This window comes from Ictalurus furcatus, chromosome 11 (assembly GCF_023375685.1).
Source record: "Ictalurus furcatus strain D&B chromosome 11, Billie_1.0, whole genome shotgun sequence".
Classification (NCBI taxonomy): Eukaryota; Metazoa; Chordata; class Actinopteri; order Siluriformes; family Ictaluridae; genus Ictalurus; species Ictalurus furcatus.
The window spans coordinates 22,354,423-22,375,703 of record NC_071265.1 but is presented as its reverse complement, the minus strand read 5'-3'; the positions used below and the strand labels follow the sequence as shown (position 1 = coordinate 22,375,703).

Below are 21,281 nucleotides of genomic sequence, written 5' to 3'. Positions count from 1 at the left end.
CCTGTCCCTCTGGGGAAACACTACATGTTCTATATAGAACCGTACAACAGTGTTTCCTTGTCACAAAGAGTTTCAAGCAGAAGAAAACCCTTAGCTATTAAGGAACCATTTCCCAAATGTGTCCAGCTTGTTGCTGTTGTTTGACTGTATATATGGGATTGATTTATTCATATAAGTATCTAAGGGCGCATGGTGGCTTAGTGGTTAGCACATTTGCCTCACACCTCCAATTCAATTTGATTTGTAGAACGCTTTTTACAACGGACATTGTTTCAAAGCAGCTTTACAGAAATATATAAACACAGGATACAGATTTTAAGCGTGTGAATTTAACCCTAGTGAGCAAGCTGGTGATGACGGTGGCGAGGAAATTCTCCCCAGGATGATATGAGGAAGAAACCTTGAGAGGAACCAGACTCAGAAGGGAACCCGTCCTCATCTGGGTAACAACGGATAGTGTGAAAGTAAAGGGAAGTTCATTACTGTTTTAACATGAAGTCTTTGTTGAACTAGTCCACTGTTCACTAAAGGAGAACTGAGTGCAAAATTGTATGTGGTAATTGCAGTCCAAAGGCCATAACAGCAACCGTAGTCCCAGTAACCACAGCGAGAATGTCCATGTGGAATTGAGGTCCAAAAACATTTCATGGTACTTCAAGCGGTACCATCCTCAGCAGTCTCCAGGTTGTAGCCTCCAGTTAATGAGAGCTTCATCCAGAGGTAGGGCATCAGGATGGATCAGGCAGGTCCAAAGCCTCCAGGGTCGGGGATTCGATTCATGCCGTGGCCCTGTGTGTGTGTGTGCGCACGGAGTTTGCATGTTCTCCCCGTACTGCGGGGGTTTCCTCTGGGTACTTTGGTTTTCTCCCCTAGTCCAAAGACATGCACGGTAGGCTGTTTGGCATGTCATGTGTGAACATGTATGTGATTGTGCCCTGTGTTGGATTGGCACCCTGTCCAGGGTGTACCCCACCTTGTGCCTGATGCTCCCTGGGATAGGCTCCAGGTTCCATGTGACCATGTAGGATAAGCGGTATAGAAAATAGATGGATGAATGTATCTAATCAATTTATTTAATTTTTTTCAGAAAATCCTCAGTACATGCACCACGAATTGATGTAGGCATATAGGCTGAAATAAAAATAGACCTAATAATTGCAGGACACATTTACGCTAAATAACTTGAGAAAACACGAACCTCATTATTTACTATGCAGCGCCTCGAGTCTGTGATTTATTTCATTATGCCGCATTTTACTGCTTCCGACAAACGACAGACCATGTCTTAATCTGTAATAAAGACTCTCTGCAGAAGTGATATTTTCATGTCCAGTTCAGGCTGCATGTGCAGTGAAAATTATACATCACATGGCCAAAAGTTTGTGGTCACCTGACCATTACACCCATATGTGCCTTTTGAACATTCCAGGTATAGTCCCCTCTTCACGGTTATAACAACAACCCCCACTCCCCTGGGAAGGCTTTCCACTGTGGAGATATGTGCTCATTCAGCCTCTAGAGCATTAGTGAGGTCAGGCATGTCGGGTGAGGAGGCCTGGGGCGCAGTTGGCGTTCTGTTCATGGGTTAAGATCAGGGCTTTGTGCAGGCCACTCGAGTTCTTCCAGTAAACCGTGTCTTCGCTTTGTGCAGAGGAGCTTGTCGTGCTGGAACAGGTTTGAGCCTCTTATATTACTGCCTTAATGTATATTTGCATCTCGATTCACAGAGGGGTTTTTTTGAGTAAGATGTACCTTTGTTCAGCTTTTCGGGGTAATATCGTTAACCAGGGCTGACATGTTTCAGCGAAATTTCCAGCCCAACTACATTCAAAAAACACAAAAAAGACCTGAAACAAAACCACCAAAAAATGTTGGCATTGGAAAAGGGAGGCATGTTTCTTCTTTTCCGCAGCCTGGACTAGGCAGCGCAAATCCTGCCCCTATGAGTCTCTAGTTGTGCAATCATGGGCCCACTAGATGCAATAATAACTCTATGGAAGCGAAGTGAGGCAGTGAGTAGACTGCAAGCAAATCATCAGAAAGACAGATTATATCAATCAAATACCATTTTTTAAAATCATTTGTCACTCAAAAGTATATTTAATTGGTATTAAAACAGAATTGTATTGGAGTAGATTGTATGCAATTGTGACTGAAACTCCTCAGAAGGAGCTGCTAGACTCTGGATGGCTATATATTGTCCACTCTCAACTGCCAATTAAGGAGTTATTCATTAGATAGCAGCCTATAGCATAAGTTGAGTGAAAAAGACTAACGAATTTTGTTTGAGGCTATGTTATGATTAACGTAGGCCCGCCACACCAAAATCTATGGTCATGAGCCACTGATATTAAAAACTCTACTGCATTCATAACGGACCCTGACGCTGTTAATGAACATCACCTTCAAAACACTAAGTACTTTTTGACTTTATAGTACACAGCTGTGAAAGAGTATTGATTTATAAATCACACTATTGGGTGTCACCCAGAAGAGGTTCCCTTTATGAGTCTGGTTCCTCTCTGGTTTCTTCCTCATGTCGTCTCAGGGAGTTTTTCCTCGTCGCTGTCTGACCTGCTCTTTATGGATCTAAATCTATATCCATATTTTTGTAAAGCTGCTTTGTGACAGTGTTTATTGTTAAAAGTTCTATACAAATAAAACTGAATGAAAATCAGCCATCCCATTTCTGTCTCCACCTGGTGGTGATGTCTCTCTTGGTGAGCACAGTGTAAGCACAGTATTACTGACTGGCACCAGGGGGTGCACTGAGACCACCATAGTCAGAGGTGGCGTACATGGAAAAGGCGACATTACAGCCTCACGTGGTTGACTGCCAGTGTTCTAACGGTTTGTTTTACTTTGTCAAACTGTCCTACCACAGCACACATTTCTAGCACTTCATAAAACAATTCCGCAAGTATTTTGTGCCATTTTGTTGACTTTATTGTTGTCTGAAAATGTCTTCAGAAGAAAACTATAGCATGTATATACACTATGCCAAAAGTACAGTATGTGGACACCTGACCATCACACCCCGTATGTGGCTCTTCCTGAAACTGTTGCCACAAATGTGGAAGCACACAATTGTCTAGAATGTCTTCAAACTGTAGAATTAAGATTTCCTTTCACAGGAACCAAGAAGCCCAAACATGTTCCAGCATGACAGTGTCTCTGTGCACAAAGCGAGCTCCATAAAGAGATAGATTGCTAATGTTGGAGTAGAAGAACTCCAACTAGAGCAGCACGCCTCGTCTTCAACCAGCCCAAAAGGACCCATGTCACACCCCTCTTCGTCTCCCTCCACTGGCTTCCTGTAGCCTCCCGTATTAAATTCAAGGCCTTGATGGTCACGTACAAGACCTTGTCTGGAACAGCACCCTCCTACCTCAACACTCTCCTTGAGGCTTACGTTCCCTCACGCAATCTGCGATCGATTAACGACCGATGTTTAGTAGTTCCTACTCAGCGTGACTCAAGGTCCCTTTCCAGAACCTTCACAGTAACTGTTCCTCAGTGGTGAACTGAACTTCCATCCTCAATCCAGACCACAGAATCTGTCACATCTTCAAAAAACAGCTAAAGGCCCAGCTCTTCCGTGAGCACTTACCTAACCTCTACAACTCCAACCACACATTATCCTCGACTCTGCGCACTTTGCTCCTCTAGAACTCGATTATAAATCTTGTACAGTAGCACTACTTGTATTGTTCTCCGCTTGATATATTGTTCTTTGCTTGTATTTCCTAATTTGTAAAAGTGTCTGCTAAATGAATACATGTAAATGTAAATTTAAGAACTGTCCTGCACAGAGCCCTGACCTCAACCCGTGATGAACAGGAACATCGCCTGCACCCCAGACTTCCTCACACGACATCAGTGCCTGACCTCACTAAAGCGCTTATGGCTGAATGAACACAAATCCCCACAGCCACGCTCCAAAATCTAGTGGAAAGCCTTCCCAGAACTGTCGAGGTTATTATAACAGCGAAGAGGGGACCAGTTGGTTGTCAAAACAAACGGAGCTCAGGAACATTATTTTAAAGCATTTTTTCCCCCCTCAACCGACTCTAAAGTGATCACTTTCCCACCTTTCACAGAAAGTCTGGACGCACGTCTCTAACTGAACTCTATGCCTCTTGCATTTAAAATCATCTCGTATGACAGAAAGAAAAAACGGATTAAACACTGGACACAAAAGATTAGTTGTGGAGCCATAATGAGCTGCTTACCACAGAGGTGGATTACCGTAATCCGAGGATATTTCCATGTTCTTCATAAGTACGGCGTGTAGCAGCAAGAACGGGAAACAGCAGTAAAACCTGAAAAAAACCTGTTACTCAAATATTGTACGGTTTAGTCTAGAGAAACGACACATTGAAAGAACTACAGCACTCGAATCCATGCGTCAGATCAGAAATTCACAGCCAGCTTCATTTAGAATATTTTATTAAATCTCCATATAATTTGTAAAAATTTTTCACATACTGTTGGTAAGAAGCTACAGCTGAAAGACAATCATTACATATGATGATATTAACATCTTTTAAAACTTCAAAAGAGCCTGCTCTAGTCTACACATAATTTATAGAACCTATGAACAGTTATAGCTTTTATAATTCCTTCTGAAACTTCTGCACATATTTGATCTTGTACAATTACATCTGTTCACACCACTAATTACACGTGTGGTCCGTGCGTCTTACATTTAATGTACCACCGAACCATTTATGCATCACTAGTTCCCTCTTTCTGCATATTAACCCCTCTTTTTAAGTTAACTGTGTCGATTTGAAGTTTTCGCTCCCTTTCTATGTGTCTGTTTCAGGATGGATGCTAATCACCTTTTGTTAAAAACAACAACAAAAATAAAATTTAAACAAAAAAAACAAATAAAACAACCCTAAAATTAAAATGGCTAGTGATCCAACCACTTGTTGAAAATGATAAGCTGGAGGTTGCCAAAAACCTGCCTCCATAAACTGAACGTGTTCCATCAAAGTGTTTATGTCAAGAAATGTAAATGGAAAACAAAATATTGACCCTATACTCTAGTATGAACTGAACACGTCTGGCATCCCACCCACACGCACAAGCAAAAATACTTTTAAAAGGCTAATGATTATGAGATCAGTTTCTCTCATAACACATAAAAGGAATGTTAGAACAGAACCGATAACTTTGTCCAAATATAGAGGATACTTCAGTCATTACACCGTACAGATTTACAGAGTTGTATTCCTGCGTACTGCCTTTCCAGTGATTCTTACACACACACACACACACACACACACACACACACACAGAGAGAGAGAGAGAGAGAGAGAGAGACACAGACACAGAAACACAGACAGACAGAGAGGCAGACACAGAGAGAGCGAGAGAGAGAGAGAGACAGACAGACCGACAGAGAGACAGACACAGAGAGACAGACAGACACAGAGAGAGAGACAGACAGACAAAGAAACAGACAGACACAGAGAGAGAGAGAGAGAGAGACAGACAGACACAGAAAGAGAGAGACACAGACAGACAGACAGAGAGAGAGAGACAGACAGACAGAGAGAGAGACAGACAGACACAGAAAGAGAGAGACACAGACAGACAGACAGAGAGAGAGAGACAGACAGACAGAGAGAGAGTGAGACAGGCAGTCACAGAGAGAGAGAGACAGGTAGACACAGAGAGAGAGAGAGAGAGAGAGAGAGAGATAGGTAGACACAGAGAGAAAGAAGGAGAGACAGGTAGATACAGAGAGAGAGAGAGAGACAGGCAGACACAGAGAGAGAGAGAGAGAGACAGGCAGACACAGAGAGAGAGAGAGAGAGAGAGAGAGAGAGAGAGACAGGCAGACACAGAGAGAGAGACAGGCAGACAGAGAGAGAGAGAGAGAGAGAGAGAGAGAGAGAGACAGACACACAGACAGACACACACACACACAACCAGAAACAACTATATCACCAACTCTCTCTTTAGTGCCACACAGAGAAAATACATTAATACAACAGACAAATGTTGAAATGCATTCGAGTGCTAGATTAGAGAAAACGGTCAGTTTTTGCCTGCGTTTTTCTTTCCATATCAGAGCTCCTTTTAATGACTTGGACGGATGATACAGACAGTTGTGGAAGAAATTGAAGAAGCATGTTAAATGTGCTAATATTAAATAAATAACAATCTAAAACGACAAGGTTCCGCCTGGATGTTTTACACCATGAACGTTCTCCTCTCTTTCGCTCCCTGCCAGTGACGATAGGCGGGAGAGATAAAATGTCAATAGACAAAGCCCATCACTTCATCATACTAGCTCACACACAGTAACGGCTGCACGGATGGGAATAGTCTGCATACTGACAAAACACGCAGAAAGCAAGAATGACGTAGAGAGAATCGGAAAGAAGAAAAAGAAAAGAAAAGAAAAGAAAAGAAAAAAAAACATACGAGGAGGTAGAGAACGGCAGGAAGAAGCAAATGTTGTGTGAGGCACAGATTATGTTTTTAACCTGTACGAGTCCTCCTCAGTAAATATCTGTCCATGTGGAACAAAACCGAGCGCGTTGTCAGTCAGTACTGATTTTGAATGGCGTAAGTGGCTGGAACCGGCGAGACCACAATCGCTCTTTGTGTTGGGAAAACTGCGAGTAGTGGAGGAGACGGACAACGTGGCGGTTCCTCTTGCAGCGGCTTCGCACGTGTCACGTCCCACCATGTCCTCCTTGTTTTCTCCTGAAGGACCACAAGACAACTGCCTCCTGAACCTGCTCCATCGTTCGGCGAATGCCGAGGAGTCTCCCATTCGCTAATCTCTCAAATAATGACAGAAACCATGTTAGTCTCATCGCACGCCGCGCTCTCTTTTCCTACGTAAAGTGGCAGTGTGTTTACTCCGTCCTTTAAGTCGACGTGGTTCTCGTTTACTGCTTCTACACACCTCTCGGCAGTCAATACATACAGCAGGTCCATAGTTCAGTGCAACCAATGTCTTTCACCTTCGCCTTATTTCTTTCCCCCCTCCTAGCAATCATCTCATCGTGATCTCTTATTTACAAGTCTGTCACTTTGTTTTCCACCGCGGCTGCGATCTGCTGAAGACGATAACCAAGCTGCATCTTCTGAGCTGTGGTGTCTTCTTCTAAGGCAGTGATGATCTGAAATGCACACCGAGTAGAAATGTTCATTAAACCTCTTCTTTCTCGTTACTTCGTCTACTGTCCATGCCGAAGAAATCAACTTACCTGGTCGTAATATTTGTTGATGTACTTGTACAGCTCATGCAGGGCCACCAGGTAATTCAGCTCTCCTGAATAATTCTAGGCAGAAAGACGGGAAAAAGCCTTCACGTACACTGCAGGAACCAGAACATATCTTGATTAAAAGGAGCATGAAACGAACGTTCCACGTACCCTGGAGTGCTCAGCTAAGGCAGAGTTCATCTCCTGATCGCTAGCCGGGATGGTTTGTCGGATGTCACCGTAGTACCTGAGATATTTCGACAGATTGAATGATATTATAACGCTGACTCAAACAATAATTCGTTTCAGTTTAAGGTTTTAAGCCAAGCGTCTGCTTCATTTTCACATTTGAAGGACATGCTAAAACAACAACAACAACAACAACAACAAACAGGCTTATTCATCATACTTCTCCACCATCTGCTTATAACGAGGAATGTCTCTGGCATATAGCAGCTTGTTGATGGGGGAGTCCTGAAGAAGAGAAAGACAAGATGTAAAACTAAAAGCAAAACAAAATCAACAAAAGTTTATGTGTGGGGAAAAAAGGAAACGTGTTTGTGGTAAATTGGCTTGAAATGATGAGAGAAATCTAAAAGTATTTAAAAAAAAAAAAAAAAAAAAAGACCATCACAGTTACTGGCATTCCTAGACATTCTTGTATGTTCCTATTTATAATTTGCTTTTTTGAGTTCTCCAGAGTATTTAGGAACTCTTAAGTGGTTTATCCATGACGTCTTGCTTTACTGAGGTATTAAAAAAAAATAAAAGAGACTGTGTTAAACCTTTAGAAATCAGGCAATGGATATTTTAAAAATGCCAATATCCATTTGAGCAATAATTGAGAAGAACTGTAAAGCTGTACGGCTGTAATGAACCTGCCTGGAAAAGGACACAAGTGTATTTTGGCAGTATATAGAGACAAACCAAAGGATTAAGGTTGGAGATGTGCAGAAGATAGTAGGGGTCAAATATACTTGTGGTGGGGTGCGCTGCAGAAAGAGTCCACAGGAGAGGACCTAAGAACCTGAAGGATCTGGAGAGATTCTGTACTGAGGAATGGTCACAGATTCTCCACTCTCATCAAGAATTATAGGAGGAGACTCAGTGCTGTTAGGTTGGCAAAGGAAGACTGAATGCAGGGAGTGCCAATAAGTGTGATACATGTGGTTTTGGTTTAAAAAAAAAAAGAAGAAAGAAAACAAAGCTTTTATTTAAATGTCCTTAGAATAAACTGACTTAAAAGTCTTTCTAGTTTCAGCATGAAATCAACATTTACGCATCTTCATCAAGGGTACTATTAATTTTGGACCCGAGTGTATGTTCCTCTCGTACCCTGCCCAGTTTGTGCTCAGCAATGGTGCAGGAATCCATGAAGGTCTGGGCGATGACGGACAGGACAGCATCCACGTTGTCAGACGCCTGCACGTCAAAGATGAACTGAGGGTTCTTCACGATGTTGATCCAGAAGCGCAGAGGCAGACTGGAGCAGGTAGAGAACACAACACTGTTACCATCACATCATCGGTGTTTTGTAACCTGTAGTAGAGATGTGTGCTGTATTGTTTTTAATCCCTTTTCTGCCCCTTCCCACACTTATCCCCACTGCGTGTACTGGTCCGTGGGGGTTTTAGTTTTAATGAAATATATCGGATATGTACTCTCTCTTTGAGAATAGCAACATCCTGCCCCTGATGCCAATCATAATAATCTCAATGCACACCTCTGACCTGTAGCTGGTCCAAACAGGAGCAGGAAAATGTTGATTGATTATTTAAAACAGCGAGCTAACCGATCGTTCCTAATAATCCTGGCCTCGGTTCTCAAAGTAGTCCGCAAAAATATGATCACGTGAATATAATGAATTAGAAGAAGAAGAAAAAAAAGCGTATACAATTTTGTCTTTGGGGAACAAGCAGTACATTTTTCAAGGCTCATTTCACTCTTGATTTTAGGTTACTCTTGAGTTCACTAGTTCATGCCACCTCACCACAGAGCTGTGGATGTCCTAATTCACATTTCCATACTACTGCACGTAAACAGTATGTTATAGTACACCGGCATTTGTTACTTCATAACGCAGAGTAACCTGCAATTTAGAATTATAATATAAAGTTAGTAGCCTGTGTTAATCGGAGCCATGGACCGATCACAGTGAGAATGCAAACGCATCTCTAACGTGATCTAGATAAAAACTGTGATTTTAAAAATCTTGCAAAAAAATTGCTGGGATTTATATCACTACTGCAGTGAAGAAATGACCAGGACGAGGGACAGTGGTCACACGTCTTCTCCAGTGTTGCTGTACCTCCCAATATAGTCCCTTTTAATGTCCCATCTATTCTATCAAAACATTTTGATTTCCATGCTGCGACTGTCAAGCTGGTACCTGTTGGTTTTCCAAATATGGATCGTTTCTGGGTCGGAGATGCCGTGATGAGTCGCCTGATCGTCCAGCAGGTCGAAGAAGTATTTCACAGCGAGGGGAACGGGTCGACTTGTGCTCAGAATCACGGTGAACAGATCATCGACAAGCTTCTGAAGCGTGCCCTAGAGACAGCAAGTGACAGCATTAGTTACACACAGAGTAGCAGCTACTGTCTTCCACCACTGTCTCAGACACACCTAGCTCCATTATCACGGAGTATCTACGCAGGGGGAAAGTGTGCCGTACCTTCATGGAGAGCAGTCGTGTGAGGTAGATCTCCGGTATGGCTTTGGCCCTCTCTCTCTCTTTTAAACTGCCTCTTCTGTGTTTGGGCAGTTCGGGTTCCTCGCTGGCCTTCACAAGATGCCACAGTCTGACTCCACCCTCATCCGCATCCTCCAGCATGGGCGTCTCTGAGGAGGGAAACGTGCATGAGAAATCTCCCACCCAGACTCTGTAATGTGTGTGAGAATCTGACCTACTAAAGCGAAGGCATGCTGAGCTCATTGAAAATTATATACTGGAGGAAAACATGCCTAAAAATACAAGGCATCATTTTATTATTTTAGGAACAGTGGTTGCTTCTGCTTATTGCTACACTTTATCCAGACTGGAACCAGAGCCAAAATGGTACAGTAGTCGTAAGCTACTGTACTACTTATGCCAAGGCAAACCTTGCTGAAATACATATGGATCAAATGCAAGTGTGAAATAACCCACACTTTGTGGTCCAGCGAATTTACAGCCAAAGCTCCTTGTTTTCAACTTGCACAAAACTGAGGACATTTCTGTTTAATTGCTCCATTCTTTCCTTGTCATTTACTCCAGACATGGGAACTGCAGCTCTGAATCATGTATTCAGGAAGAAAATGATTGGCTTCCTGTCATGCTGTCACTAAATAATGTCAGCATAGCTTCCGAATTTAAGCTCAAGAGTTGCTGTTGTGTATACTCACTCTCTCCTGCCACGTAGTCATGGTTGTCATGGTGGACATGTTTGCTATGTCGCGGCACCAGAGCGACTGTAGCTCCATCAGGAACCTGAGAAAAATGGCGGGGGGGGGCACATGAAAACAATAAGCTTGTTAGATAAAAGAAATAAGCTTGGTAAATAAATTTGGTAGCAGGACTAGTGTAGAGTGCAATGACACCGTGTGCACCTTGTAATGCTGAAGTGTATTGAGGCGTTTCCAGTTGCCCTGTACCACAGACGTCAGATCTTCATCGGAGAGAATGAGGTGACCCGCGACTCCTGAACGCCATTCTGCAAACATGCCACCAGCATGAAAACAAACTGTTACAGAACGTTTCAGAAGACTGAGTCTACATAAATGCATTTAGGAACGTGTGTAATATGTACATTAAATATAGAGCAAGGAGAGACGGTTCTTACCCAGGTCCAGTGAGTCTGTGTGCGGTCTATGGGAGTATGAGGTTCCCTTATAGACCTGGTCTAGAATCTTCTCTTTGACTTGGGTTATAGTGTCACAATCCAGTACTTTAGCTGCTACTGGCTGAGTCTCATTCATTCCTGCTCCCTGCATCAGCACATTCAGTGTCTAGAAAAAAAACAAGGGTCAGGAGGGTTAGCCGTTCAATCTACAGTAAAGCCCAAAACAGTTTACCAACACACCTGAACCAAGATTGGTTTCTGGCCAACCACGTAATGCTACCTATGAAGGCACCCTAGAAGGGTATTGCATGATGACTATAGTATATAGTATAGACCAGTGATTTTCAAAGTGGGCTCCTCAACAATTTGGTGTATTGTAAGTATTAGGAAAGAAATGACCTTTTTGTCTGAGAACTTTCTATTAATTTTATTAACCTTGTATTAACTGAGAAGACTAAATTCACTCATAAGAAGCTTTTGAGTATGTGACTGAGGCCATACTTGCTCTTTTCAGGACAGAAACACTAAATCCAACACTGAGTAAAATGCCACCAAGGGGCTTTTAGGTAAGCTATTTGAGAATCTTAATTAGACTTAAATTAGCTCTAAGAGCGTTGCAATAATTCATTGGCTCTCATCATGTATTATTTGGTTATTTTATTAGAGTATGATAATATGCCATACTCTAAGCTTAAAACAACACAGCTGCAGATCGGCAGTACCAAAAAGCAACGGAATAAAAGGTCAACTGTATTACATAGGGTCAAACACTCTATCTGCTACTTAGTCAAAACATAGTTTAATTTTATGTGATAGAGATTTTTATTTTTATTAAAAAGGTGTGGTTCTAACCAGCGTGTGATACTCCAGGTCCTCTCGGAGCAGTCGGCTGTCGTTGAGGGTGTATTTGGCTTTGCCAGTCACTGCGTCCACAGGCCCTTTATCCACCTGGTGCTTTATGGCTCGAAAAAGCATGTACAAACACTCCCCCGCCGAGTCCTTATGAACAGCAGATTAAAAGATGATTGTAATCACTAGTGCTACACATGCCTTGTACACAACTTGTCCTTTAAAAACATCTTAACATTTTCACAGGAGAACGATTCTTCAGTGAATGTTGCACGTGCTCACCGTTAATCATAAAAACTACACTCTCACTACTTTAAAAATGCAAACGCGAATATTTTATGTCGACTCCTAAGAAATTCTTCTCTCATTTCGACACTCACCCTCAGGAAAGAATAAAGGCATATAGACATCCAGTTGGTCAGGAGCTTCTCCACAACAGTCTCAGTTCTGAAGGGGACGATATGCAAGATGAAATGCAAGTCGTCTATCAATAGTGCATTAAATGCCTTCAGTCTTTGACTGGCTCCTCTCTCCCATTTACTTACCTTCGGAGCATGAGTTTGGGGTTCTTGGCGACGTACTGCTCCACCAGGTCATTGAGCAATGTTTTCAGAATGTCAGTGAAGTACTCCAGCTTGCCATGTAGGGCTACAGTGAGCAGAGAGGCCACGTAGGCTCGGTCTCTGGGAGAGAATGTCCTCTGGCTCTCCAAAGTGTGGATAAACTGCAGAGTGCGGAAAGAAGAGACGATTCGAATGGGAAAAGCATTACACAGGAGTAAGGACCGGAAAGATGCAAAATACCTTTTAAACCGTTAAGACCTACATTCCTTACTCTTGTAACTGCATACCTCTCAGTTCCACTGCGGTTAGTAAATAACGAATAATACGCTTTAAGATAAGTAACTGAAGTACATCCTAATGGTTTAAGGAGTTTAAACCAATTTGTCAAATGGTGTTTACTAAGTATAAGTACTTGTATATATTTCACAATTATGAAATATGATTGTTTTAATAACAAAACGAATGAAAAATCTTTTCTTTTTCCCCTCCAACAAGATTCTTTTCCCCCAGAGCACAAGCATGAGATTATGTACCTTGGTGAGGAAGAGTTTGCTGTTGAGCAGGTTGGAAAGTTGGACAAGGCCCTGCTCCACCGTGGCGCGTCTGCAATCCTGCACATCCAGGTCCCTGCGCAGTGGCGACTCGCGATGACCCGGGAAAAAGATGCGCTCGGCGTACATCTTGTAATCCAAAAACGGAATCCCAGATCCCACCAGATCACTTGACATGTCCATCATTTCAGTCATCAAGTCTGGAATGAACATCAAATGGTCAAGTACCAAGCGCCAGATTTTAGCTGATTGTTCCTGGATTATTAGTTTGATTACCTTCAGAGAAAATGCAGCCTTCCAACATTGAAAAATAAATAAATAAACCCAACCTTGGAGCAAGTATATTTTTTCCCACATACTTAGAACAACACTCTATACGGCAGGGATTTAAGTGTTTGTTTGAGGTTTCTCATTTCCTCTGTTTTAAAGCCACTTTTGAAAACTTCTCCCGCTCTTGCTTTCTCTCACCTGTAAACTCTTTCTTGCAGCGGTCTCTCACACTCGTCTCTAGATTCTCAAGCTGAATTTGAACTTTCTTGTAATCCCTCAGAGCCTGTTTACTCTTCCTCCTTAGAGACACAGAGGAGGGAAGGAGGGAGGGAGGGAGGGAGGAAGGTGGTCAAAAAGAGTAACGGAATGTTAGGGACGGAGATTAAGTTCGCACTAGGGATAAAGAAAGCAGTCTAATCTAAAACAACAGTCCCTGGTAAAATGACTATCAAGTAGAATAGGCTCCAGATGTGGAAGAGTTGTTTCGAGTGTGTAAGTTATACCAAATGGAAGCCTTAATCCTATTACAGTTTTTTTTTTACGATCGCTATGACAATTTTTTCAACACTTTGAACAATTTTCCTAAACACTTAACACAGTTAGCACAACATCCGTCTGTGTAGGCTAAACAATTAATACATTTCTTGTTGCTTTGACACAAAACGCATACAGTTAACACAAATTTAAAATGCTTGAACTTCTTTTACACACAAGATCAACCGAGACCAAAACAATGGATTTTTACTGCAAATGCTTTCACACTATACGTCAGAACAGATAACGTCATGTTCTAAACTTATAGGCTAAAGTCAAAGTGAACAGCTGTTCATATTGTGAACTGAAACACACATACACACACACATATATATATATACACAGACACACACATATTATATATATATATATATATATACACACACACACACACACACACACACACACACACACACACACACACAGGTATGTGATATATATATATATATACCTGTGTGTGTGTGTGTATATATATATATATATATATATATATATATATATATATACACATACACATACATATATATATACACACACACACATGTATACATACACACACACACACACACACACACACACACACACACATATGCTACTGAGAAACAGCTGATTAAAGTTATGTAAATAGATCAATCACAACTGATTCCCATCTAGGAAACATTCTCAGGTGTTGAGGTTCTTTCAATCGCATGGCCATATGGTATACAGTAAAAAGAGGAGCTCTTTGGGCTGATCTTGTGTGGAAAAGGAACAATATAGAGCAACACAAAGAAAGTAAGAAAAATGCCTGCAGGAGGGAGAGGAAAACAAGTACCGGGACAAGGAAGAGGAGTGGGACAAGGGCAAGGGAGAGGAATGCCTGGATGAGGACAAGGTAGAGAGAGAGGAGTTAGAATGCGTGGTGGCGCTCAAAGAAGGGCCAGAGCTAGGGCACCTGATGAAATAAGAGCTACTCTCATAGACCATGCCATAAACCACGGGCTATCATACAGAGAGGCTGGTGAACGAGTACAGCCAAATCTCAGCCGGGACACAGTGGCATCCATTGTCCGGATTTTTTCGAGAAACCGACAGGTAGGATATTGTATAAGGGCTCCTCGTACTGCAGAGTGTAAATACAGTCATTTTACCATGTATTCCTGTACAGTGACTGTATGCCTCCGGTCTCTAATATGTAACTGTATTTTGTCTCTCTAAGGTTTCAATGTCTACCTCCCTCAGGGGCTAGAGGAAAGCACCTAGATGAAGAACAGGATCTTGCTACTGTCAACATGGTGATTGCTGACAATGAAATAAAACTGAAGGACAGAGTTGTAGCAGACAACCTTTTCTTTGGGAACATTGCAGCAATCAGCATAACATCCATTTCTCTAGCTGTCAAATGAAACAACTATACAAAGTTCCTTTTGAAAGGAAAGGTGAGCGCATGAAAGAACTCTGTTGCCAATACGTCCAGGTAAGGTTATTCAATACAGTCATTACTGTACTATACAGTGTGTTATGCAGTAAACTACTCTATAACCCTGGAGTACAGTAGGCCATACAGTAGGTATACAGCAAAGCATTTACACACACCAGACATGGAGTTGGAGGACAATCAAGTCCAACATGAAATGATCTACATTGACAAGCCTGGCTTCAACTTGGCGAAAAGGCATTGGCACAAAAGAAACATAATTGGCAAAAGGGCCACAGTTACCGTGCCGGGCCAGAGAGGAGCCAACGTCACCATATGCGCCGCAATCTCCTACAACGGTGCACTCCTGCAAAAATGTGAGATTGGCCCCTACAACACCAAGAAGACCTGTACGAAAGTCAGGCGCCAGAGGCAGAAAGGGGACAGGTGGGACATATGTGATCACATGGGACAATATGGCATTCCACCATTCCCGTGCAGTCACAGCCTGGTTTGACACCCATCCGAGGATGAGGTCCCTTTTCCTAGCCTCTTACTCCCCTTTCCTCAACCACATTGAGGAGTTTTTCTCAGCCTGGCGCTGGCAGGTCTTTGACCATCGTCCACAGAACCAAATGTCCCTCCTGGATGCCACTGATGCTGCATACCAAGACATCACAGCTGAACACTTCCAGGGGTGGATAAGGCATGCCAAAAGATACTTCCCAAGATTCCTTGCCAGAGAAGATATCAGGTGTGATGTGGATGAGAACATGTGGCCAAATGCAGAAGACCAGGCAGATTTTTTAAAAAATTTTTCTGTTTGTATATTTTGCATTTTCACATAATAATCATCAGCTTAATTGCATATTTGTGTTATCTTGCAGTAATGTCCTGTTGCAAATAGAGCCTTTACTGCAGCAATTCTGTTTCGGTCTTTTTTTTTTTTTTTTTTTATAAACCGAACATACTATAAAGCTATTTCAGATGGGTCATTCATTTTCTGTATTGAATTTCTGCAGCAAAAGAAACAAAATGCATGCATTTACTAAACCCAACAAAACAAAAATGTAGAGAGGCTTCAAAAGAAACTGCAATACAAAGCACAATCTATGCTCAATACAATATACTGTCTACTGTATAAGGGCAGACCTGACACATAAAAAATAATGCAGTTTCTTTAATTCCATCTGATGTTAGTGTTTTTATGACATTGTGCTATGACTGACTAAATGTTCCTGTTGGAAGAGAACGTGTGTTAGTGTTTTGGAAGAATTATTTGATTTTGAGACATGTTTGCAGTGTTTTGGGAGACATAGTATATTGTGTTACTGTATTATTGTATTCTGGAAAATTAGTGTTGGAGTTTAGTTTACAATGTGTGTTTTTGAGCATGAAATGAACCGTTTTGCCAGTTGTGTGTGTGTTGGTGTGTTAAGAGTTTAGGAAAATTGATAAAAGTATTGAAAAAATGGTCACAGTGATCGTAAAAAAAAAACAAAAAAAACCGTAACAGGAAATTATTAAGCAAGTCTATTACTTACGCCCACAAAAATGAATTATATATTCTACACAATATATTAACAAAACACACACACGCAAAATATGTGCACAAATCAGGACCACCAATACCCACCTGTAAATGAGAACAATGATCACGACGATAAGGACGACGAGAGAAGCCACTGCTCCAACCCCTATCTGAGCCTCCAAAGGAAATGTGGACTGACTGATGGTGTCATACTGCACTCTGCCCAGAGAAAAGTTCAGATTCCCCATATGTACCTAGAGCCACAACACACACGCACGTGCGCACACACACACACACACACACACACACACACACACACACACACATATTCCTCTTAATCACCGTCCAGACAATTCCTGTCAGCATGTCGATCTTAAAGGTCTAAAAGCAGATCGGTTATATTCTATCCCAAAACCACAGAGTATGCAACATATGTAAGTTGCACTTTCACTGTTAAGGGGTTTTACTCACTGTGAACTCTGGGAGTGCATCAGCGCCTTCTCTCTTGCGTCCGTGGCTGTGGGAGGGGTTGGGCTGCTGTGCCGGTGGCTCGCAGTACAGGTGGATCCTAGTCAGAGTTTTAACCGTACATATGCCCTCGCCAATGAGAGCCACCACCTCCTCTTTAAAGATAGCTAGGTCTAGATTGTGCCCCTAAAGGGAGAGAAGGATATAGAGAGAGAAACAAAAGAAAGGGTGGGGAGGATTAGAGTGTAATAAAAGCTCCAAGTGCATAGTAAAATTGTACATAGACTAGGAGAAAGTAAACAACTACTGACCTCTAACAATATGACTGAACCAGGTTTGTAGCGGTAGGGCTCAGTGGGGTGAAGGCGGTTGAGAGGGTAGAGGGTGGGGTTAGGCTCGTAGGTAAAAGACGTTTGGCTGATTGAGTTAAAATCGAAGCGCAAGTTATCCAGAAGAAATTCCACCTGCACATCAGCGTTTAGCATCTCAGAGCTTATACCAGGGCTACGACACAGCAGTAGAGAGGAAGTGTTCACCTCACACCGTTCTTCAAACTGAGAGAGAGAGAGAGAGAGAGAGAGAGAGAGAGAGAGAGAGAGAGAAAATGGGTGCATATTATTGAGCTAACGTAAAGCTTAAACTTTATGAAGGGTAAAACCTATTAAAACAAAGACACATACAAGTATAATGTGTGAATCAGTGTGCGTGCAGGTATTCACAAAATACCATAATGTACACACATGTACAGTGGTGCTTCAAAGTTTTCTAGAAAGAATTTTCTATATTTCTACATAAATTTGACCTAAACCTCATCAGATTTTCACGCAAGTCCTAAAAGTCGATGAAGAGAACCCAGTTGAACAAATGAGATAAAAAAAAATATTATACTTGGTCATTTATTGATTGAGGAAAATGATCCAGTATTACGTATCTGTGAGTGGCGAAAGTATGTGAACTTTTGCTTTCAGTATCTGGTGTGACCTTCTTGTGCAGCAATAACCGCAACTAAACATTTCCGGTAAGTGTTGAGCAGTCCTTCACATCGGCTTGGAGGAATTTTAGCTCATTCCTCAGTACAGAAAAGCTACAACTGCTTGCTTCAGGTCCTTCCCAACATTTCTACTGAATTATGGTCAGGACTTCCAAAACATTAACTTTATTCTTCTTTAACCATTCTTTGGTAGAATGACGTGTGCGCTTAGGGTCCTTGTCTTGCTATATGCCCCACTTTCTCTTGAGATTCAGTTCATGGACAGATATCCTGAAATTTTCCTTTAGAATTCACTGATATCATTCAGAATTCATTGTTCCATCAATGATGGCAAGCCGTCCTGGCTCAGATGCAGCAAAACAGACCCAAAGCATGAGACTACCACCACCACGTTTCACAGATGGGATAAGGTTCTTATGCTGGAATGCACTGTTTTCCTTTCTCCAAACATAACACTCCTCATTTAAACCAAAAATTCTAATTTCGTTTCATCTATCCACAAAATATTTTCCAACAGCCTTCTGGCTTTTCCACATGTTTTTTTTAGCAAACTTCAGACGGGCAGCAATGTTCTTTTTGGAGAGCAGTGTACTTTCTCCTTGCAACCCTGCCATGCACACTATTGTTGTTCAGTGTTCTGATGGTGGACTCATGAACATTAACATTAGCCAATGGGAGAGAGGCCTTTAGTTGCTTAGAAGTAACCCTGACTCCTTTGTGACCTCGTGGACTATTACACGTCTTGCTCTTAAAGTGATTTTTTGTTGGTAGAACATTCCAGGGGAGGGTAACATCCATCCATCCATCTTCTATACCACTTATCCTCTTCAGGGTCACGGGGGAACCTGGAGCCTATCCCAGGGAGCCTGGGGCACAAGGCGGCGTACACACTGGACATTGTGCCAATGGGAAGGTAACAATCGTCTTAAATTTCCTCCATTTGTACACAATCTGTCTGACTGTGGATTGATGGAGTCCAAACTCTTCAGGGATGGTTTTGTAACCTTTTCCAGCCTGATGAGCATCAACAACTTTTTTCCTGAGGTCCTCAGAAATCTCCTTTGTCCATGATACACTTCCACAAAGATGTGTTGTGAAGATCAGACTTTGATAGATCTCGGTTCTTTAAATAAAACAGGGCTCTCACTCGCACCTGATCGTCAACCCATTGACTGAAAACACCTGACTCTAATTTCACCTTCAGATTAAACTGCTAATCCTAGAGGTTCACATACTTTTGCCACTCACAGATATGTAATATTGGCTCATTTGACTCAATACATAAATGACCATGTGTAATATTTTTGACTCATGTGATTAATTTGGGGGTTTTTTGGTCTACGTTTAGGACTTGTGTGAAAATCTGAAGATGTTTTAGGTCATAATTATGCAGATATATAAAAACATTCCAAAGGGTTTACAAACTTTCAAGCACCACTGTATGATACATTGTTTACTCAGGGTTATACTACTGCAAGGAAAATACCAATCCACTTCAACCTTACACATACGCACACACACTAATGTGGATGTCTGTGTGTGAACATGAGTGTATATATCAATATCAAATGTCTTCAAATGTTTTGCTACCAGATGAAAAATAGCATAAAACCATGAGAGACTTTGTTTCAGACAATTGTTTATTTATTAAAAACCCAGTGACATGCTGTAGTATAATAGAATAGTCTCTGCTCACACTTGCGCTAGTGTTTTCTGGACCGTCTACTTCAGGAATCATCCTCTTCTTTCTCCACAATAAACCATTCTCAACGCCCGCAGCTAGAACACTCCCTCTGTTTCTCCTTCTTCTCCGCCTACTACCTCTTTTCCTGGTCACGGTCACTCGGATCCGTGGCTCCTGGACTACATCCAAGTTGTGGCCAGACACGCTGATCACGCGGCCACCACTGAAAAAGGAAGTTGTTTTGAGGAAATCAGATAGCGCTTCGTGACATAAACGGACTGCAAGTGTGCATAATATACATAAAGCACGCACCTGATGAAGCTTTTCGAGGGCGTGGCTTGTGTTATGTTAGGATCTGGGGTGTAGTGAAAGCGGATGCCATTGAGATTGCGCTCACGGTTGCCGTAGCGCACTGTTACTGTGTGCTCTCCAGTCTCGTTGCTGGCTCCAGTGATGCACTCGATCCTGCCTTCCTGCACATCTGACACACTAGAGAGGGAGAGAGAGAGAGAGAGAGAGAGAGAGAGAGAGAGAGAGAGAGAGAGTGCTGCTCATGATTACTGCATAATCACCTGATTATTGTCATATATAATGAATTTTAAAAAAAGAGAATTAAATTGTCAATTAAAGACAATTCAATTGTGAGCTATAATTTCATGATAATCACAGGCCTAATGACAAGAGTCGCATCCAGCATCAAGACTGATACCAAAATAGTAGAGTGAACTTCCTGAGCAATTCAATGAACATTAAAACTAGCTTCAATTTTAAACAATTCAAACAGACTTCAATTTTGTTCCCATACTATCTGCTCTCGAACAGAATTTTAGTTGAACCTGGGCTATTTGTACTAGCATGAGGACGTTTCAATGGAGACTAGTTGTCTACCAAATGCTGTAAATGTAAAATGTAAATACTACAATGATTGGCAAAATCATTAACTGTATTATTCATGTTTCATTGTTTATTTTACTTATATAGAAAATGTATTTTTGCTGTGTAAGTTATGTGCATGTGTGCGTGTATATCTCTTACGTGACACAGGGGACATTGCCCAGTAGCACACTGATGTCACTGGATCTGCCGGTCAGTAACTTTTTGCCTGTGATGGTGAGAGAGGTTCCCCCTGCACGGGGTCCTCTCTGGGGACTCACCCCTTCCAGTACTGGTTCCTGCTCACACACAGAGAACAGGGTGTTACCGTTCTATGCACTTTTTTATTTTTTTATCAGCACACAGAAAACATTAAAGTGCTACTAAGGCCATTATTGCTCTCACTGACCTGGTAGCTGAATGTCTGAGTGGAGAGACCTTTGCGCCCTGCACCAGACACTTCTACTGAGACGTGACCCGACTTCTCCTCTCTGCTCTCTCCGGTTGTACACACAATT

The 21,281-nt window shown here is 41.9% G+C and overlaps 1 protein-coding gene across 1 annotated transcript in view; it reads right to left on the bottom strand.

The window, feature by feature from the left end:
- Positions 1-4,432: 4,432 nt before the first annotated feature.
- The window catches only part of plxnb1b (plexin b1b), a 101,776-nt gene continuing 84,927 nt past the window's right edge, over positions 4,433-21,281 (bottom strand). The window contains exons 19-40 of the mRNA XM_053637007.1: positions 21,173-21,281; positions 20,926-21,062; positions 20,203-20,379; positions 19,903-20,113; positions 17,527-17,769; positions 17,219-17,401; positions 16,853-17,001; positions 13,485-13,585; positions 12,999-13,216; positions 12,448-12,626; positions 12,283-12,349; positions 11,906-12,052; positions 11,054-11,219; positions 10,821-10,924; positions 10,617-10,701; positions 9,907-10,073; positions 9,622-9,782; positions 8,568-8,715; positions 7,642-7,706; positions 7,404-7,479; positions 7,236-7,310; positions 4,433-7,148 (exon numbers count right to left, since the gene is read on the bottom strand). Of these exons, the coding sequence (XP_053492982.1) occupies positions 7,044-7,148; positions 7,236-7,310; positions 7,404-7,479; positions 7,642-7,706; positions 8,568-8,715; positions 9,622-9,782; positions 9,907-10,073; positions 10,617-10,701; positions 10,821-10,924; positions 11,054-11,219; positions 11,906-12,052; positions 12,283-12,349; positions 12,448-12,626; positions 12,999-13,216; positions 13,485-13,585; positions 16,853-17,001; positions 17,219-17,401; positions 17,527-17,769; positions 19,903-20,113; positions 20,203-20,379; positions 20,926-21,062; positions 21,173-21,281 (3,073 nt within the window). The 3' untranslated portion in view covers positions 4,433-7,043. The remainder of the gene's footprint in view (positions 7,149-7,235; positions 7,311-7,403; positions 7,480-7,641; positions 7,707-8,567; positions 8,716-9,621; positions 9,783-9,906; positions 10,074-10,616; positions 10,702-10,820; positions 10,925-11,053; positions 11,220-11,905; positions 12,053-12,282; positions 12,350-12,447; positions 12,627-12,998; positions 13,217-13,484; positions 13,586-16,852; positions 17,002-17,218; positions 17,402-17,526; positions 17,770-19,902; positions 20,114-20,202; positions 20,380-20,925; positions 21,063-21,172) is intronic.